Here is a 20,770-nt window from a genome sequence, read left to right as displayed (position 1 = left end):
CCGTGAGGGCAGAAATAATGTTTTATGGTATCCCCAGTGCCCAAAACAATACCCAGCATAGAGTAGAGGAGAGAAAGAGACAGAGAAAGAAAGAGCAACTCTGATCTCAAACTGTGATGAATCACATCTGACGTAAGATGCATTAAATTACAAGTTCTAGGAATTTTTAATGGACAGATCAGACTATTCAATGACCTCAGGGGAGGGACTGCCTCACTCTTTATTTGTGATAAAGATGGGGGTCTCAAAATTCAAGAAAAAAAAAAAAGAGAGAGAGAAAATGAATACGTAAAACTACTTCTGGTTTTTTTTCAGAATCTGCCCTTACCAGTGGCTGTGACTTTCATGAAAGTCTTTCCATTCACTGTCCCCAGATTAAGAAGAGCTTTGTCCTCTTGGTAGATTTAAGAAGGGAAAGGGTGGTGCCCACTTGTAAGCCTTTGATTTCCTGTTTTTAAATGGCTGTGGCAGATACAGTTCATAAGCAAAATGGCTTTTCATCCAGATAAATATAAACAGCAGCCCCTTCTGCTGGCGGGTTGATTCTCCCACCCCTCATCCATCAGAAACCCCCCAATCACTCTTCCTCTGGTGCCCGATCACCACTTTTATTTCAGAGGCAACAAAATGAGGACTCCTGGACAGCAGATCTAACTGTTGAAGTAAATTGCCTAAGTGTATCTGTCTCATCTTTGTGCAGCTATGAAACTCCCCACGGAGGTGCAAACATTTAAACTGCCAAGGGGAGACCAGATGCTGGAAACATCTTATCTTTCAGCTATTTGATGCAGTTTCCAGGATTTATAACAGTGTCATATTTGAGAACTTCATGACTTCTTTTCAAAAGAAGTTTCAGATATATAAGAGAACAGCCCCTACAACCTGGTCTAACTTCAAATTCATTTCATGTATCAGCACAAAGATCCTTTAAAATTAAATACGTGCAGAAAGAAAAAAAAAAAAAACACGATACCAGACTGGCACTCTGCAAAGTAGTAGGGATGGGTGGTTAGAGGTATAGGCAACCCTATAAATTTAAAAGTTTGTGGCTAAGTTTTCTGTTTTTCAACTTAATTACTGGTCACCATAATGACCATAATGATGTATTTGTCTAAAATACATATTACCTATCAAACAAGGTACAAAATTCAGAATAGGATCTCAATTTGTTTTTAATATATATATTCTATAATAGGAAAAAAGGACCCCTTGCCTCTGGTGGTAGATTAATGGATGATTGCTTGTCTTCTGTACCTCCTAAATTTTCTGAAATGAGCACATATTACTTTTATAATTAGGTTAAAATTATAATGCAAGTGTTTTACATCCAATCTAATCAAGTGAACTACAAAGGGGTAACCGAGGAAGCCTTTAAATAAAGGGTATAATCTTCCAATACATTTGACCAAGGCAAAGAAATCCCAGGCGACAGTAAAAATAAACATTAAAAAAAAAAAGAAAACAGAGGAAGCGAAAGAGAGAAGAAAGGCTTTCTCCCTAGGCTTCTCTCCCATGAACAGGAGCTTTCAAACAAAACCACAACCCTACGGAGTAACACAAAAGGAAGGTTCAGGGGAGCCACCTTCACACACTCAGCACAAAAGCAGCCTGGGGGCCTTTCAGCTCAGCCTAGCCCGCCCCAAGACACAGCTCCATCAAAGGCCGCCTATCTGGGGCAGGTACCCGAGACAAGTCACTGTTCAGGAGGCGATCGCTGATGGACGCAAACCTGTGCAGAAAGCACAGGCATGGCGCTCCATTCTCACTGAGATCAGGAGCAGTTCACGCCCACAGAGGTTGTCTCTCCTGCAGATGGGTTTCCACAGGTCAGTGGCTAAAAGAGACCAAGCTTCCCCCTACCCAAGACACCCAGCCTCACTGTCTCACACTTCGGGGCAGCAACTCTAGGCCAAGAGGAGCGTTCTGTCTGGGGTGTGATGAGCTTAAACCTGACCCATGACTTGAGGGATCTCAGAGACCAGAAGGGTAGAGAAGCGTCCAGACCTTGTCTCCAGCGTCCTACACCCCCCTTAAGAGAGCCAGACTTACTGACGAGGCATTCTTGGCAAGGTTTGATACAACTTCCCCAAAATTGGAGAAGCAAGTCTCCTAGAATCTAGTCACTTCCTTCATTCATCCAGCAAATACTTTATTGAGAAACTACTATGGGCTGGGCATTGTGCCGGACACTGGGATTAGAATAGGGCCTAAAACCCAGACCCTGCCCTAAGACTATTAACTTAGAGTGTCAAAGACCTAAAGAAAACTGCCTGTGCTGACAAGGAGGCCACTTCTGCTGAACCCAACAACCAAATTAAAGATCAATTACTCAAGCTGCTGTATTAGAAAAGTACAAAAGACAATGAATCCCAGATTAAAATCAGAGGAACAGTCAGCCAGCCCCCGCCAGCTTGTCTCTGTTTATTCCCTTCCTCCTCACACACTCCAGGTATTCTCTAGCCATCAATGAAGCCAGGGATCCATTTCTTTTTGGAATACTACATTTCTGTTTCAGATAGGAATAGAAATAGCCTCTCTGCCAGAGGGCTCCTAATTTTTAGCAACACAATCTGTGCCATGCTGTGGTCCCTTCTGCCTCTCCCAGGGTGATCTGGAGAAATGGAAACTGCAGTGCCAGGCTAAAAGATCAGCTGTCACAACCAGAAATCCTTCAGAGAAGCAAAGAGCAGCTAACTTTTAAGGAAATTCCAAGCAGTAGGAAAAAGAGATAGCATCAGTTGTCATCAAGAGCATAGTTTAATAAAATGTGTGTGTGGAGGGGGCATGGGGGGTGTAAATGTTTAATATTAATTTCAAAGTATATTTTTATGTCCCATATCATAATAAACTATTGGCATGGAGTTTTCATGGAACAGTGAAACAATTATACATAATTCAAAATAAGGAAGACCTTTCAGTTGAATGCAGACCAATACAGTTCTACATTCAATAGAACATATTGAAAGTAGTCTTTGGTATAGACTGGCAGAAAATAACAGATGAGTATACTCATATAAGCAAATAATCCACAAATGCCATTTGGGGGTTGGAAGTGGGACCAGGAAGGGAAGCCAAGGTTGAGAGCAGAGGGTCAAAGATGGCAAATCCTTATCTGGAAAGCCTTGGCAAAGCTTCTGTCCCTGGTACCGAAAAGCCAGACTGAAAGCAGCTAACACCACTTTCAAGCCAACTTAATATTCCAACTAGGGCTGGAAATTTTCACAAAGTGTCAGTTACAGGTTGGAAATTTCTTCCTGGTATCCCTGGCTGGAAAGTTATTTCCTAAATCTAACACAGGGTAAGAGAAACATAGGATGCTTGAAAATCATGGGCAGCAACAGTCTCACTAGTTAGTATCTCCCTGGACAACTAACAGGTACAGATAAGTTATAGCACATTCCTGCTGGAGACTAACACCTCACTGTCCCAGGCATTTCCGCAGAGAACTACCCGGCACGTTCGGTCCAGGCAAAACTTAAGTGGCCTAAACACATCTGTAGTGTCTAGACCAAATCATTCAGCTCTTTGTTTGAGCTGTTGGGCCCCCAGTGTATTTGCACACCACCCAGTCCCCCAGCCCTCCGGGCGGAGCCTGGCCCAGGACACAGCAGTCTGTCTGGTCCTGCCCATTGCAACCACTGCCTGGCTGCCAGCAAGCAAGCCAGGTCCATTTTTAAATTCCCTAAGAAGTTTCACAACCACTGGTTTGGGTGAGGAGACAAACACCGCTGCAGTTTGCTGACATGAAACTAAAAATACCTAGCTGCAAACAAAAGCCACCCTTTACCAGGCTAGCTCCAACGTCCTGAAGTTACATGTGGTAGTGTCAGGCCACACCAGACTGAGACCTTACTCTTGGCCAAGGGGCCGCCTTAACAACTCCTCCAGGCCCAGCCAGGCAGAGGGACCGTCCTGTCGGAGCTGTCAAGGAATCCCCAAGTTTGACGGAAAGAACAGCTTTGGTCCTGTGCCACCACCCAAAGCAGGCTAGATGAATTCGGCGCTGCCTCTGGGTCAGATACACACAGAAAGCAGAACATAACTCTATAGCCCTGGAAGGAAATGGGCTTCCAGCTCCCTCCTTGCAATTATAAAAGCAAATTATTGCCATGACTATACTGAGAAAGGCAACTGGGAGACGAGATTGGTAGATTTGGGAGCCCATGTGGTCCAGAGGGGGCCTGCTAGGGGCCAGGGCATGGAAGATCACGACTCCACTGCGAGATGCCCGTTTTCCCGGAAGCTTCTCGGGAAGGTTTTACCTGTTGGGCTTCGGAGTGGAGCTGCGATCCGGGGGCCACCGCGCTCCAGGCCGCCCGTCCCTCTCCAACTTTCCTTCCCGCCCCTCGGAAGGGGCAGCCTCGTCCCTCTCCGAGTCCAGATTTCAGGTGTGGAACTTGTTTAACCCACCAGGGACTGCGGGGAGGCGCGGGGTAGGGGTGATGGCGGGTTTCCTTCGCACACGGCCCGGCGAGCTCCGGGGGATTCCGGATGCTCAGAACCCACGAGTGGGGGGCGGGGTGTGTGTGGGGGGGTGCAACTGACGGTCAGCCCAGAACCGACCAAAGTTTCCTCCCAAACTAAAGCGGCGCGATACCGAGGCTCTGAGTACCCCCCAGCACAGGGTCGCGAGCCGCTCTGTGAGGGAGGGAGCAGGCCCCGTGGCACTAGCCGCAAGGTCAATGCGGAGCCGCGCACCGGGGGCTAGAAGCCGGCACCGGGACCCAACCCCAGCTGGTGCGGGGGGCAATGTCGGGCACCCCCAAAATCTCCCTCCACCTGCGCGGCGCGGCGCCGAAACTCGCACACGTGGGAGCCTACCCTCAGGCTCCCAAGCTCGCGGCCAGACGAGCAACCTCGCCCGGCGCTCACCCTTCGTCCCCGGCCCCCCACCAGGAAGACGCAGCTCTCTGGGGAGCGGGGTGACTGGCTCCCGGCGTCTCTTTCAACCTCGGATCTCGGCAGAAGCGAGGAGGGAGTTTCGTTCTCTTCAAACTGATCCTCCACCCCCAGGAGCTTCCCACAACCTCTACCTTGCTCTGCTACCTCGCAGACAGACAAGAGACACAAAGAAAAAAAAAAAATCTACCGCCCCTCTGGTCCCATCCTCCAGCCTGGAGTTGGGAGGAAGAAGAGGAAGGAGTATATCTTTTCTCCCCAGCCTGACTCAGGGATCCGGGCAGATCCGGTCAGCAAGGAACCCCGAGGTGGCCCAGAGAGAAGAGGTAAGGTTGGAAGAGTCAGAAACCAGCCACGGTGAGCGAGGGAGCGAGAGCACGAGAAAGAAGAAAATATCCAACAAAACCACGCTAACGCGCCCCCTACCTGGGTGCAACATACTTTGGAAATAGAAGATGACCAGGATAAAGGATCCCAAGCAAGTGGCCAGCACCATCCGGCAAATTCTGTTCATCCTCATCACTTCCAACAGCGCCGGCTTCATGGCTTTGTCCTGGCTACGGGAACCCGGGTGTCCGGGAGGCGCTCCCGGAGCGCAGGAGCGGGGACCCCGCGGCGCGGAGCGGAGCCCGGGAGGCGCAGGACAGGGCTGGGCAAGGATCGCTGGGAGGATAGGGGTTGGCTTCGCGGCTGCTCTCGGAGCCCCCAGCCCCGGGCAGGGGTGTGGAAGGCGCCGGAGTTGCTCTGGAAGTGCGGAGATGCGTGGACCCGCCGGCTGCGCGCCGTTGCTCCTCCCGCGGCTCCTCCTCGCCTCTCCGCCGCCGCCGCCTCCGCTCCCGCCGGCGGCCGCCGCTGCCTCCTCACGGGCCGGGCGACTGGGGTGCGAGCGGTGATGCTGATGGTGGTGCCGCCGCCGCCGCCGCTGCCGCTGCGCTGGCCGCTGTGGCTGTCGGACCGGCCCCCTCCCTCCTCTCCAAAGGCTACTTCATTGCGCTCCAATGATCTATATATTTCGGGGCTGGGTTTTACCAAAAGCAACTCGCAGCCCCGGGCGAGGGGAGGGCGCCTGCGGAGAGCCGGGCGGAGGGCGGGACCGGAGCGTCGGGGCGGAGCGTCTCGCTCCCCCCGCCCCTACCCGGGATTTGGTCGCGTCCAGCTGTTTCCCGGGGAGTGCGCGCCGCGCTCCGCAGGGTCCCAAAGGCCCTCAGTCCCGGGTCCGGCCGGCCGCCGTCTGGAGCTTGTGTGTCAGCGTTTCCATGACAAAACCCGGAGGAAAAACATACGAATAAAATCGCCTCGGTGCCGCCACCCCCTCCTGCCGGCGTGTGAAGAGGGAAGTGGCGGGATTCCGGTCCCGCACGCGAAGCGCGAAGGGGTCCGGCGGTTTGTGCTGATTTCAAAGCCCTGGGCAAGGTAGACGGCAAGTTGTCCCAAGCCCCCTGGGAGCGAGTGCTCTTTACCCGAGTCTCGGAATAGGGAGGTTTCGTTTTTCTTTTTCCTTCTTTTCCCCATTCCTATGGCAGCCCAGCGCGAGCGACGTTTTGGAAAGGGGTTAAAGACGTCTGGCTTCAGGTCAAGGTTAGGAAAACTGCATAACTCGCAGGGGTCAGTCTCTCTCTCTCTCTCTCTCTCTCTCTCTCTCTCTCTCTCTCTCTCAGACACAGACACATACACACACACACACATATCCCCAGTTAGGGCAAAGGAGGTTTTGTGGATTTTCGAAGTCTGATTTTCCAAAGAACAGAGCTCCCTCCACATCCTCAAAGTGCGAGTGCGGGGTGGATGGGAAAGGATGCCCCCACGGAGTCACTCCTCCCAGGACAGCTGACTGCTGGAAAAAAACCAGCCCGCCTGGCAGGTAAATGGAAAGATGGCGTTGCCTTCTTGTGTTGTGTGAAGTGATTTTAAAATTCCAATTCCGTGCGTTTAGGTTGTTTAGCAGTCAAGGTGGATGCAGGTAAACAGTGCAGGGATCACTGTGTCACCTACCTAGTACTAGCTGGAGAAAATCGGTTACTGTAGTCGGCTCATCTAACTACCTAGAATGGAAGATCTTGTTCTTCTGCCCTTTGGGAATTCCCTAAGCAAAGAGAAAAGACTGTTACAGCCTTTTGTTTTCCTTATAAATTTACAGCATGTTTTTAAAAGTTAAAGGATTATTTAAATTCTAACAATAACATATGCCAGGGAAAAAGTTATTGTAAAGACTGTTTTGCACACATTATCAAATCTTTAGGCTTCCCTGGTGGCTCAGTAGGTAAAGAATCTGCCTTTGATCCCTGGCTCTGGAAGATCCCCTGGAAAAGGGAATGGCTACCCACTCTAGTATTCTTGCCTGGAGAATCCCATAGACAGAGGAGCCTGGCAGGCTATGGTCTATGGGGTGGCAAAGAGTCGGACACAACTAACGCTTTCACTTTTTTCATCAAAGCTTTACTACTATGAACACAATTAATAATAAGATAATGGGTCTTTGACTGCCTTTCATGTAGCAAGCATTTGATACTTACTGAATCTGAATGTAATGGGCCTTATCCTTCTCTCAGTACATCAGAGATACAACATGTAGACAGATACATGCAGCGGAAACCACCTCAACAACCTGGGTTCCCTTCCCCACAAAGTCTTCCTCCAGCAGTTGCAAAGCAGAGAAACTAACAAAGTCAGCAGCCTTGCCTTTGATTACAAGAAGACAATCAATTACAGCACAATATTTATGTAGCCAGTTTGTACTGTATTAATTTGTGCTCACTTGTAAATGAGCTGCATAATAAAGGCAGTCGAGCTGAACAAGATCCAGTACATTCCCCAGTGATTTCCACCCCAGGAGCCCCAGGATGGGAACTGACCTACTCACCCACCCGCCCATCCTTGACCAGGGCAGGGAATCCCTGCAGTTGGCATGACTAGATGGGCATTTGCAGTGCTTGGCCTGGAATAGCAGGCTCTCATTTAATTCCTAGTTTTACAGAGCAGGCTAGGCTTTGCTTCCAGGTTACCCAATTGGTCCCTCATCTCCCAGGGCAGAGACCACACTGTACCAATACAAAAGCCTGGACACGCATAAGCCTGTCTGGGAAGTCACAGGGAGGTCAGAAGCGGAATCCCTGATGGGTAGGGGGTGGGGGGTGGGGGTTGAGTTAGCCCATGTGGTGAGGAAGAATGAGGAACCATGCCCTGAATCCATTTCTGCATTCTCACAGACCCAAACATGGGCTTCCCAGGTGGCGCAGTGGTAAAGAATCTGCCTGTGAAGACAGAGGAGATGCAGGAGACGCAGGTTCCATCCCTAGGTAGAAAAGATCCCCTAGAGGAGAAAATGGCTACCCACTCCAGTATTCTTGCCTCAAGAATCTCACGGACAGAGGAGCCTGGTGGGCTACAGTCCATGGGATCACAGAGTTGGACACAGCTGAGCACACAGCCACACAGGCCCAAACATACCAGTGAAGAATAAGGTTCTGAAGGTGAAACTACCACCTCTTCCAAGAAGCCTTTCCCAATTTCTCACCTGGAATAGCCTCTTTCCCCCTCTATGTTCTGAGCAGCAGGTCCAAACCCCTCTTGGGTCGCTGTACCTACTAAGCTGAGTTTTATTCATCTCTGTTTCTCTCCAGCGCTCAGCAGAGCAACTGGCGCCTGGTAGGTACAAATAAGTCTGAGATGGAGAAGTGATACTTTCTTGGACTAGGCAGTTAAATTAGATCCCCTCTAAAGTCTGCGGTCATGGTCAGTGGTAATGGCCTGCAACGCTGTTGTTCTGTGCACGTTAGAGGTGAGAGAAAAGTTCTAATTTCTTGTCTCTTCATCACACTGCAATAAACTTCCCAGCCACAGCTACAGTCATTGCTTTCTTTCCATCCCTCTCCTTACAAAGCTTTGTGGTATCTTTTATGCATGCTACATGATAAATATTGACCAGATAAAGGAAAATGCTGACTGATAAAACAGAGGAGAAAGGAGATTTGATATTCTGTTTGTCTTTTAATTACTTATTTTGTTTTTGTCTGTGGTGGGCCTTTCTTGCTGCATGCAGGCTTTCTCTAGCTGCGACAAGCAGGGGCTACTCTCTAGTTGCCGTGCACAGGCTTCTCATTGCCTTGGCTCCTCTTGTTGAGGAGCACAGGCTCTGGGGCCCTTGGGCTTCAGGAATTGTGGCTCCAGGCTTAGGTGCTCCCTGGCATATGGAATCTTCCCAGACCAGGGATCAAAACTATGTTCCCTGCATTGGCAGGCAGATTCCAATCGACTATACCACCAGGGAAGTCCTGATATTTTGAATTTCGCAGAGAGGTCAGTGGAAGGCTGCCTCTGAAATCAAGCTTTTTGTTTTCCCAGTGTAGCCTTCAGAACAGGCAAGGTTATGCTACAATAACAAATGAGCCCTAACTTCACTGGCTCAGAACAACCAGGGCTTAGGTCTTAACTCCACCACATGTCTACTGTGGGTCACAGACCCAAACATGGGCTTCCCAGGTGGCACAGAGGTAAAGGGATCGCAAAGAGTCAGACACAGCTGATCACACAGGCACATAGGCCCAAACATACAGTGAAGAATAAGGTTCTGACAGGTGAAACTACCACCTCTTCCAAGAAGCCTTTCCTGATTTCTCACCCGAAATCAGGTGAAAGGGGCTGAACTCATGGAATACCACATACAGGATGAAGCCGAAGTAGCCCTACCTAGAACCTGGCAATGCCCAAGAAAAGAGGATCTCTTGAAGTTCCGGCCCCCACAATTCAGTGATTCCCACCCAGAAGAGGCACATGTCACTTCCACTCACCATTCATCAGCCAGAACTACCCACACACTGCTCCCCATCCCACCCAGACTAGGAAGTCAGAGAGCCCAAAGCATTTGGCAAATAGTCCTCCTAGCTGCAATCCTCCCATCCCTCTTCAGACCTCATTTAATCATTTTTCTAAATTCCCTTTCACCCCAAGAGCTTCCGCCCATCGGCACTGCCTCAGGGTAAGGCCTGGCTAAGCCTTGGTTGATTGTAAGGCATGACTGTCACTCTCCAGGTGAAAGGGAAAGAGAAGTCCTTCAGTCTTATCCAACTCTTTGTGACCCTATGGGTTGTAGCCTACCAGGCTCCTCCATTGATGGAATTTTCCAGGCTAAAGTACTGGAGTGGGTTGCCATTTCCTTCTCCAGGGGATGGATCTTCCTGACCCAGAGGTCAAACCTGGGTCTCCCCACATTGCAGGCAGATGCTTTACCATCTGAGCCATCAGAGAAGCCCACTCTCCAGGTAAAACAATGTACAAATGTAATTGGGGTCTGTCTATTTCAAAACCTGGAATGGCCCCTAGAAACTGCTGAGGAAAAAAGGCTCTGTGTGTGGATGATCTTGGAAAATTCAGAGGCGAAGAAGGAATGGATACAAAATCAGAATTCTGACTTGTGTGTGCCATCCACAGTGAACACAGACACTCGCCAAGGCCACCAGTACCTGCAGGCTGAATTCTATCCCGTTCCTGTAGGTGACACCTTCAATGTACTGTTTTGTTCAGATCTGGCAGAACTGGTGCCAGTCTCTGGAGAGAGACCTGGGACCAGGGCACTGGAAGACAGAGAGTTCTTTTGCATCCTTGAGGAAGGGGGGCATGTCTTAGGCCAACCTCAGGCAGGGGCCCCAGACTAGCCCCTCCCAGGAGGGGCTTTGCCTTTTTGCATCTCTCTGGCACCTCCAGCACAAAGTATGCTCAGTTAACCAGAGCACAGTCAATATTTGTGGAGTTGAATAAGAAACCATGTGCCCACAGCATGTGGAGGTCTGAGGGTGCAGCCCTGCTCCAGGTAGGTAAACCGCGAGTACGCAAGTGGGTCACTCCTGACATGGCTCTGAGCGAGGCTCTTCTTCCCTGGCCTTTCAGAACAAGGTAGGGAAGAGAGAAAGGACAGAAGAGGAAATAGAGAAGGAGGGAAGACAGAAGGGAGGGAGTAGAAGAAGAAGAGAAGAGAGAGGCGCTATTATTGTTTTGCTTTCTGATGCTGCCTTTGCCCTTACTCCCAGTTTAGGCCCAAGAGACTCCTCTCCCTCCCTTACTGAGGAAAGAGGCCTGGCAGACCCTCGGACCCTTGGACACGACCCCAAGCAATGTTGTACACCCAAAGGATGCCACATCAGGATATAAATCCCCATAGGCATGGTGCAGTCCTTGAGACATTAATAATAGGATTCCAAGGATGCTGTAGAAATGAGGTCGGAAGAGCATGACTGAGTTCATCTTTCTCTCCTGAATCACCCTGTCACTGTATCCTTCCATGAGTTAACAGAGGCTAAAAGAATAGCCACTTCCTCGGTCCTCAGATAAACATGAGGTTACATTTCTGAAAAATCTCATGGGGCACTTATTTAATGTGTCATTTTCCAGTGGTCTCTGAGCTCTGGGAACCACTGTGACCATGTCCTTATCAAACCTAATATGACAGTGTAGACACGAGGCAGTCTAGAAATACATATGTAATGAATGATATGATTTTTACCTAGCAGCCTGCAAAGATTATAAAATATTGATGAAACCCAGTGCTGGGAAGGGTATAGAGAAAAGAGAAGCCATACATACTGATGGTGGAAGTGATTATAAATTGATACAAATTTTATAACATTTCTGAAAAGTGATCCAGCAATAACTTGTCTAATATCACCAAATAATTGTTGAGAGAGTCAGAGCATTCATGTACTTTGTGCTAAAACCACCAAAGTGCCTAATAATTAGGGTTTGGCCAAACAAACTGTAAAACCTCCATATGATGGAATACTCTACAGTTACTAAAAAGTAAAGTGACTAAATCAGTTAACAGTGTTAAAACACAGTGTGTATATTTGCTCCTGTTTTTGGATAAACAGATATAAATAAATTTATATGCATATATATATGTATATATTATTGGAAAAGGAAGTAGCATCCCCCTCCAGTACTGTTGCCTAGGAAATCCCGTGGACTATAGCCTGCAAATCGCATGGACAGAGGAGCCTGGCAGCCTGCAGTCCATGGGGGTCTCAAAGAGTAGACACAAGTTAGCAACTAAACAACAAGAACAAAGGTATATATTATACAAGAAAGTATTAATAGTAGGTATTCCTGGATATTGAGTTGTTTTAAATTGATTTACTGTATTCTCTAAGTGTTTTAAAGAGTACATATTATTTTTTAAAAAGGAAAACCGTACAACTGTTTTCATTTTCAGAGGGAAAACCATTCTACTAAAAGGAGAATATGTTTCTTCAATCGCCAAACCCCAATTAAACCCCTACTTCCTCCATGATGTTTTCTTTACTTACTTCAGCCTAGGGAGATCTCTTCCTGCTTGTGTTAGACCCCTCTTCTATAATTCAGCAGGCTTCCCAGGTGGCTCAGTGGTCAAGAATCTGCCTGTCAATGCAGGAGACACAGGAGACATGGGTTTGATCCTTGGGTTGGGAGGATCCTCTGGGCAAACCCACTCCAGTGTTCTTGCCTGGAGTATTCCATGGACAGAGAAGCCTGGTGGGCTACAGCCCATTAGGTCACAAAGAGTCAGACACAAGTGAGCACGCACGAGTACACTATAATTCAGCACTGCCATGTATTTGAGAGTCATTTGGCGAGCTGTACCCCATCTCCTGGGCCACACTGCATAAGCTGAGGAAGAGTGACACTGGGACCTGTTGCCACAGACATCTGCCAAATATGCAGCAGATGACCCGTGAGGACTTGCCAGTTAATTTCCTGATACGTTACAATGGTCTCCTGTTGCTACCTACCCCGGGCCAGACACTGCTCACATGTGACACACACCACCACTAATCCTCATCTCAGTCACACAAAGACAGCGTGAGCATCCCATGACGTGTGTTGTGTGTGCATGGTCAGCCACTCAGTCGTGTCCACATCTTTGCGACCCCAGGGACTGTAGCCCACCAGACTCCTCTGTCCAAGGAATTTTCTAGGCAAGAATACCGGAGTGGGTTGCCATGCCCTCCTCCAGGGGATCTTTCCAACCCAGGGATCAAACTGCATCTGCTCATCTCCTGCATTGGCAGGCGGATTCTTTACCACCGAACCACCTGGAAATCCCCACATCCCATTACACAGATGACAAAACTGAGCCTCAGAAAGATTAAGGGACTTGCTTACATTGGCACCGCTGTCATAGGCTTATCGGACGTGGATTTGAACCACAATTACGTGGCACCAAGACCCACACTTCAGAGTGGAATCAACCATGTCTCTATCCATACTACAAACATTGAACAGCACCTCACCTAGACTTCTCATCAAGATCAATCTAATCAAGATCAGCCCTTCAGGGAGCTTGGGGGCAGAGGTCATATAAATGCAGGGGAATTAGGGGTCCACCAATCAGGAGTTAATGGAGAGATTTTCCACTAGTCATCTGGATTCTGGCCTTTGCACTCACAGACATGCTCACTCTCACAGCCTTTCTTCAGTTCAGTTCAGTTCAGTCACTCAGTCGTGTCCGACTCTTTGCGATCCCAGGAATCGCAGCACGCCAGGCCTCCCTGTCCATCACCAACTCCCAGAGTTCACTTACACTCACGTCCATCGAGTCCGTGATGCCATCCAGCCATCTCATCCTCTGTCGTCCCCCTCTCCTCCTGCCCCCAATCCCTCCCAGCATCAGAGTCTTTTCCAATGAGTCAACTCTTCGCATGAGGTGGCCAAAGTACTGGAGTTTCAGCTTTAGCATCATTCCTTCCAAGGAAATCCCAGGGCTGATCTCCTTCAGAAGGGACTGGTTGGATCTCCTTGCAGTCCAAGGGACTCTCAAGAGTCTTCTCCAACACCACAGTTCAAAAGCATCAATTCTTCGGCATTCAGCCTTCTTCACAGTCCAACTCTCACATCCATACATGACCACAGGAAAAACCATAGCCTTGACTAGACGGACCTCAGTCGGCAAAGTAATGTCTCTGCTTTTGAATATGCTATCTAGGTTGGTCATAACTTTTCTTCCAAGGAGTCAGCGTCTTTTGATTTCGTGGCTGCAGTCACCATCTGCAGTGATTTGGGAGCCCAAAGATTCTGGCCTTTGCACTCACAGACATGCTCACTTTCACAGCCTTTCTTAGTGCAGGTCAAATCTCGGTGACTTTTAAATAATGGTTTAACATCCCTTCTCCTTTCACCCTACAACAGTCATTTAGATGGGAGGATAAGTTGAGTCTGCATAAAAGATTGGTTCAATCAATATTCACCTGCGTTTTTTTCTTTTTGCCCTGGGGTGTAGTGAAAAACCTTGCCTCTCAGAGTTGTTTATGATCCTCGGTGGAGATGAAAGGACTCTCTCTAAACCTACTGACTCAAAAGTAGTGTGAGGTGTCAGGACACAAAAAAAGAGGAATTATATACATATTTAGGGTGAAAGATGTTTTTTCCTAAAACAATCTCTTGCATTTGTGGGCAGCCTGAGAAATATTTGTTACATACTTGTCTTCAAAATACTAAACTCCTGTATATCAAAAGAAAAGGAGCAAAGTTAAACAGCAAGCAAAATCATGATGAAAACATTCATTGAGGGAGACAGAGAGGCAGGAGGAAGAAACGGGGAGGGAGAGAGGAAGGAAGTTGAATAAAGGAGGGAAAGAGAGAAAAAGAGAAAAATGAAGGGTGAAACTATGATATATAATGAGCTCATATGAATAACTAATAATGTCATCAAGTCTCAGTAGACATATGGACAAAATCCATGGACAGGATTCTTCACACATACAGAAAGGAAATATAACTTGATAATAGAACTAGGAAAGATACAAACTCAATAATTTAAGAGAAGCAAACCAAAACAAAAAGATGCCATATTCATGTAGCAGAGTAGCAAAGGTTTGTATGATATGATACGCTTCCCTTTGAACAACCCCTCGGGAGCACAGGTGCCCTTTATCCTAGCAGTGGGGCTGAGGTACCAAGTGCAGTTACGTATAACGCACGAAGTATGACAGCCACCAGCCCTGCTACAACCCACTACAAACAGTGATAGCGATGTCTTTACTGGAGCGGCCCCTAAGGACTTGGTTCTAGTTGAAGAGACAGCTCTCTGCTTCTCTGACCTCCTTGATCCCTATGAGCTACTGAACAGTCTTTAAAATATTCATGATCTTCTTAGCCAGCAGAGTAGTTGCCTTTAACCAAGAACTCTGATTGACACATACTTGACTTTTCAAAGCTCACTTTCTCCATGGGAAAATGCAAGGAATGATGTGTATTTCTAAGTGAAAAAAAAACAAATCACTGTATGAGTCTAGCTATATGACATTCTGGAAAAGGCAAAACTATGGAAAGAGTAAAATGATCAGTGGTTGCCAGGGATTAGGGGGAGGGAGGAATGAATAGTTGGAACATGGAGGATTTTTAGGGCAGTGAGGCACCCTGTATGATACCATAATGGTGAGCAAACCCTCATGGAAACTATGGACTTTGGATGATTATAATGTGTCAATACAACTTCATCAGTTGTGATAAATGTTCCATCAGGCAGGTTGTGCATGAGCTGGGGCAAGCGTATGAGAAATCTCTACTTTCCCTCACTTTTGCTGTGCACCTTGAATTGCTCTACCAAATTGTCTTAATTTTAAAAGGACATCTTCAAGTATTTTTTTAATTAATTAGTTTATTTCCTGGCTACACCTCAGCTTGCAGGATCTCAGTTCCCTGACCAGGAATTGAACTCAGGCCACAGCCGTGAAAGCCCAGAATCCTAACCACTAGGCTACCAAAGAACTCCCTAAAAAAGCATCTTTAAATTATAGGAAAAATTTATGATTTAAAGAATTTAAATTTAAAGATGGGACTAAGCAACCTTTAAGATTCTGGGGTGGGTTGAATTGAAACCTGATATTTCCAGATTCCTGTAGTTGGATCAGGTCAGTGCCATAATAATTGGAACTCAAACAGAGATCCTTTTATACATGACCTCTACCAGGAGTGGGAGCAGGGTGTATCACCCTCAAAATGATGTTTCTCAAAAAAGAGCAAGTTGAATGTTGGGCACTGGCAGACAACAAACACCTTGGAACACAAATCTTATTCTGTGAAGTCAAATCTTTAATATTCAAGATGTTAAATAATCTCATTATAATAATGATAAACCCAGGGCTCTGAAAATGAAACCAAGAATGCTGATCAGCAAGGGAAAGCAGCAAGGACTAATTGCACACAGCAGGGTGTGAGTTTTCAGAGCCAAGGGAGCAGAAGGATTATGCCTCAGAGAGTGCAGTGCCTTGACTCAGGCAGGAGTTCTCATCTCTGAGGTCAGCCACCAACTGATCATGTGGCTTAAAACAAGTCACTCGCCTTCCCTGGGACTCTAGGCACCTGAGATAAAGCCAGAGAAATGCAGTATTCAGATAACTGTTTGTTAGGATATCTTGAGTAAAAGGGCTTTCCTGGTGGCTGAGATGATAAAGAATCTGCCTGCCAGTGTAGGAGACCCAGGTTCAGTCCTCGGGTTGGGAAGATCCCCCGGAGAAGGGAATGGCTACCCACTCCAGTATTCTTGCCTGGAGAATCTCATGGACAGAGGGGCCTAGTGGACTACAGTCCATGGGGTCGCAAAAAGAGTCCAACATGACTGAACGACTAACACACACACACAAGTAAAAGGACTCCGGTAGTAACTCTCAGTGGTAACAATCTCTAGGCGGGTGGGGAAGGAGCCATCTCTTCTCCCTGGTTTTAACTGTAACGTCAATACCATTTAGACAAGAACACACCTCCTCTTGAGTAGTACTAGATTACGCTCAATAGAGTTGATCTTCACCAAAATCAATCATCTAATGATACCATTTAAGTGACTCCTGACCAAGCAATTGTATTAGTCAGAGACATTGGGAGTCAGAAATCCAATTCCAACCAGCGTTAACCAAAAGGGAACTTCAAGGGGCAAAGCCAGCTTTAGGCATGAGTGGATTCAAGGTTTGAAGACATGTCTTAAGGATAGTGTCTCTTTGCAGCATTCCGCCTGCTCACCTGTGTGTGGTTCTCATTTTCAGGTGGCCACCAGGTAAGCTCCAGGCTTACCTCCTTTAGCACTGCATCCCCTGTGAGAAATGCCTGCCTCCTAAACAGCTCCAGCAAGTGTCCAGTGCTTCATTTGGCTGGGCCCGGCTACGGTCACCTGTCACTGGGACAGAGATCATGGTGTTCTCGTCGGCCAGCTCTGGATAGTATGTTCATCCTGGAGCCAGATATGAGATCAGTCCCACCCACACCACAAGAAGCAAGAGTGGCGGCAAGGGGGTCCCCAGAGGCCACCACCCGCAAGAGGCCAAGATGGATTCTGCTACAGGACAGGATGCCAGATGTATTCATTTCCCACTGCTTCTGTAACAAACTTCCAAAAATTTAGTGGCTTAAAATAACACAGATTTATCATCGTACAGCTCTGGAGGTCAAAAGTGGGAAGTCAGTCTCAGTGGGCTAAAATCAAAGTGTCATCAGGGCTGTGTCGGTTCTGGAAGCTCTACGAAGAATGTGTTTCTTTGCCTTCTCTAACTTTTGGAAGCCACTTGCATTCCTTAGCTTGTAGCCTTGTCCTCTACCTTCAAAGCCTCTGCATGACATCTTCCAATATCTCTCTCTCTGACTCTGACACTTTTGTCTCCCTCTTAATAAGGCCTTATTATCTGAGTCCACCCAGATAATCAGAATGATCTTCCCATCTCAAAATCATTAACTTAGTCACATTTGCAAAGTTCCTGTTGCTATATAAGGTTATATATTTATGGGTTCCAGAGATTAGGATTGGACATCTTTGTGGACCATTACTCGGACTATCATTGTGGACAGGAAAGAAAAGATTCCTTTTTTTTTTAACTACATCTGTACTTGTCCACAGCATACAAATGTCAGTAAAGTTGGCTCTGGCCAGCAAGGAATGTCATGTAGGTCAGAAGTTTACTAGGGACTTCACTGGTGGTCCAATGGAGAAGATCCCAAGCTCCCAATGCAGGAGCTCCAGGTTCAATTTCTGGTTGGGAACTAGACTCTACATGCCATAACAAAGAGTCTGCATGCTGCAACTAAAAATCCTGCATGTCAAAACTAAGTCCCAGTGCAGCCAAATAAATAGTAAAAAATTTTTAAAAAGGAAGTTTACTGGACATCAAGTCTAAAGACATAAGTTCAAATTCAAGCTCTGCCCATGAATGAGTCTTCTTTCAGTCTCAGTTTACCTGTGCAATGAATACGCTTACCTCAGTGGCTGAGTTGTTGTGACACAATATTCATAAAAGCATATTTACATTGTGAACATCGTACAAATGCAGATGATTTTTCAGAAAGGAAATGCGAGGATGTAGAGGAAAGTGTGGAAGCAGAAACAGATCTTATTTTCTTGGGCTCCAAAATAACCTGGATGGTAGCTGCAGCCATGAAATTAAAAGACGCTCCTTGGAAGGAAAGCTATGACAAACCTAGACAGCATATTGAAAAGCAGAGACATCACTTTGCCAACAAAAGTCCATATAGTCAAAGCTATAATCACGTACGGATGTGAGAGTTGGTCCATAAAGAAGACTGAGTACTGACGAATTAATGCTTTCGAATTGGGGTGCTAGAGAAGACTCTTGAGACAGCAAGGAGATCAAACCAGTCAATCCTAAAGGAAATCAGTCCTGAATATTCATTGGAAGGACTCGTGCTAAAGCTGAAGCTCCCAACACTTTGACCACCTAATGTGAAGAGCCAACTCATTGGAAAAGATCCTGATGCTAGGAAAGTTTGAGGGCAGGAGGAGAAGGGTGGCAGAAGATGAGATGGTTAGATAGCATCACTGACTCAATGGATGGGAATTAGAGCAAACTCTGGGAGATAGTGAAGGACAGGGGAGCCCATGGGGTCACAACGAATTGTACATGACTTAGCGACTGAACAACAGCAACAATAATGCCTCAGGGTCTCCTCACAGAAGGAAAGGTCTCATCTAAAGCAAAAAGATCACTCATCAGCTCTGAGGCATGAAGCAGTATTGGGAGCCAGGATTACCAAGGGAGTTAAAAAGACTATTTCTTTAGCTCCCATTAACCATTAACAACCACTGGGCCTGGTCGCCCCGATTCTAGAGTTTACTCCTCGTAGGATGTTGTGACCTTGAAGACAAGAGGAGCCACCCGTTCCCACCTCCACCTTGGGACCCAGCCAGAGATGAATGATCAGACCCAAGGGGCATATCAGACTCTGAGCAGAGGGAGGAGGTCATGCCATTCTTTCCATAAGTAACTTGGAGGGGAGGGAGGCAAGAAGTTCCCCTACAGCCACATTCAGCACAGGGTCATGGCATTGGTGGAAGGACATGTCTGGCTGATGAGGTGGCCTGCGTGGGATATGCATGGCTTCAGCAAGCAATTCACAGACTTCCCAGGCGGTCCAGTAGTTAAGACTCCACCTTCCAGTGCAGGAGATGCAGGTTCAATCCCTGGTCAAAGAGCGAAGGTTCCACATGCCTTAAAGTGCAGCCAAAAATTTAAAAAGAAAGAAAGCTAGTTACCTCCGGCCGAACCTAGAATCTATAATGATGCAGTGGCCACTGATCCAGAGAAGACACATGGATCAGAGGCCCCGTGCAGAAAAGAGTTAATGTAGCCCACCTGAGACTGTTTGCAAGGGTAGCCCTTGGCTGGCATCTGGGAACCTGGATCCATAGAGGGCTCTCAACATCCCCAGAATGGACAACAGTGGTTCTCTGAAACTCTTTGTATTCACCATGTAGTTTACGCAGAACCCCTGCCTTCCTTCTGGAAGTCTGGAGTTTTGCTACAAAGGATCCCTACAGGACTGGCCCCAGTAAGGTCCCAGAACTCCTAGGCTCAGGGAACTTCCTTGATAGCCACTGCTTCACACGTGTTGTCACACTCATTGCTAAAGTGATTGAGAGCATCCTGTGTGACTCCACGGGGAGGAGGCTCTGGACTCTTGCACCTGGTTTCCTCCAGCCTCCTTTGCTGACTTGGCTCCCTTATGCCTTTGCCCTTTGCTGCCTTTGCTGCCTTTGCTTTGTACCCATTCACTGTAATAAGTCACAGCCATGAATATAATACACGATGACTCCTATAAGCCCTCCTAGTGAGTTTTCAAGGTTGGGCTGGTCTTAGGGACCCCTGACCCAGGCCCTTTCCCCTATGCTTCTTGGTGTCACTTGAGTCCTCCTCCACACACCCAGATCAGGAGACTAGATGTGCTGAGTGTAGGTGTTTGGTAGCCTCAGTTTCTTATATCTTTCTTTTTTTTTAATTTTTATTTTATTTTATTTGGCTGTGCTGGATCCTAGTTGCAGCATGCAGGATCTTCAATCTTTGTTGAGGCATGCAAACTCTTAATTGTGGCATGTGGGATCTAGTTCCCTGACCAGGGATTGAACCCTGGCCCCCGCATTGGGAGCATGGAGTCTTAGCCACTGGGCCGCTAGGGAAGTCCCTCCTTATCTTTCAGTGAGACTTGGAATGCTACAATATCTAAATTCTTGATCACTGCTCATTAAAATTGCATAGTTCTATATAAGTGTGTGTATGTGTGTGAGCATGTTGTCTTAGTTCAGGTTGCTATGACAAAATTACCATCCACTGGGTGGCTTAAACCACAAGCGTTTCTCAGTTCTGGAGGCTGACAGTGACGGGAGGAGAGCCCACCTCGCAGCTGTAGAGAGATCCCTTCTTGCCTTGTCGTGACAAAGGGGAGAGAAAGGACTGAGAACCCATCACAAGGGCTTTACCCTCAAGACCTGATTATCTCCCGAGGCCCTGCCTCCAAATACTGTCATATTGGGGATAAGGGTTTTAGCCAATGAATTGTGAAGAGACACAGTCATGCAGCCCATAGTACATATACTACATTCCTCAGTAGAGGTAGGAATTTCTTATTA

At 47.3% G+C, this 20,770-nt stretch overlaps 2 protein-coding genes across 5 annotated transcripts in view; one reads left to right on the top strand and one right to left on the bottom strand.

The window, feature by feature from the left end:
• The window catches only part of CHST11 (carbohydrate sulfotransferase 11), a 267,079-nt gene extending 261,091 nt beyond the window's left edge, over positions 1-5,988 (bottom strand). For 2 of the 4 annotated variants that reach the window (XM_042247160.2, XM_027967677.3), the window contains exon 1: positions 5,326-5,988. In XM_042247160.2, coding sequence (XP_042103094.1) covers positions 5,326-5,443 — 118 coding nt within the window. In that variant the 5' untranslated portion in view covers positions 5,444-5,988. The remainder of the gene's footprint in view (positions 1-5,325) is intronic. The other 2 variants (XM_042247161.2, XM_027967678.3) reach the window with 1 other exon arrangement.
• Positions 4,750-20,409, top strand: LOC132659534 (uncharacterized). The gene is made up of 3 exons (XM_060413676.1): positions 4,750-4,922; positions 5,266-6,312; positions 16,905-20,409. Exons 1-3 carry the CDS (start codon positions 4,750-4,752, stop codon positions 16,939-16,941), a joined length of 1,257 nt encoding a protein of 418 aa, XP_060269659.1. The 3' UTR covers positions 16,942-20,409.
• Positions 20,410-20,770: the final 361 nt, after the last annotated feature.

Source organism: Ovis aries, chromosome 3 (assembly GCF_016772045.2).
Source record: "Ovis aries strain OAR_USU_Benz2616 breed Rambouillet chromosome 3, ARS-UI_Ramb_v3.0, whole genome shotgun sequence".
NCBI lineage: Eukaryota > Metazoa > Chordata > Mammalia > Artiodactyla > Bovidae > Ovis > Ovis aries.
This window is presented reverse-complemented; position numbering and strand designations above follow the sequence as displayed.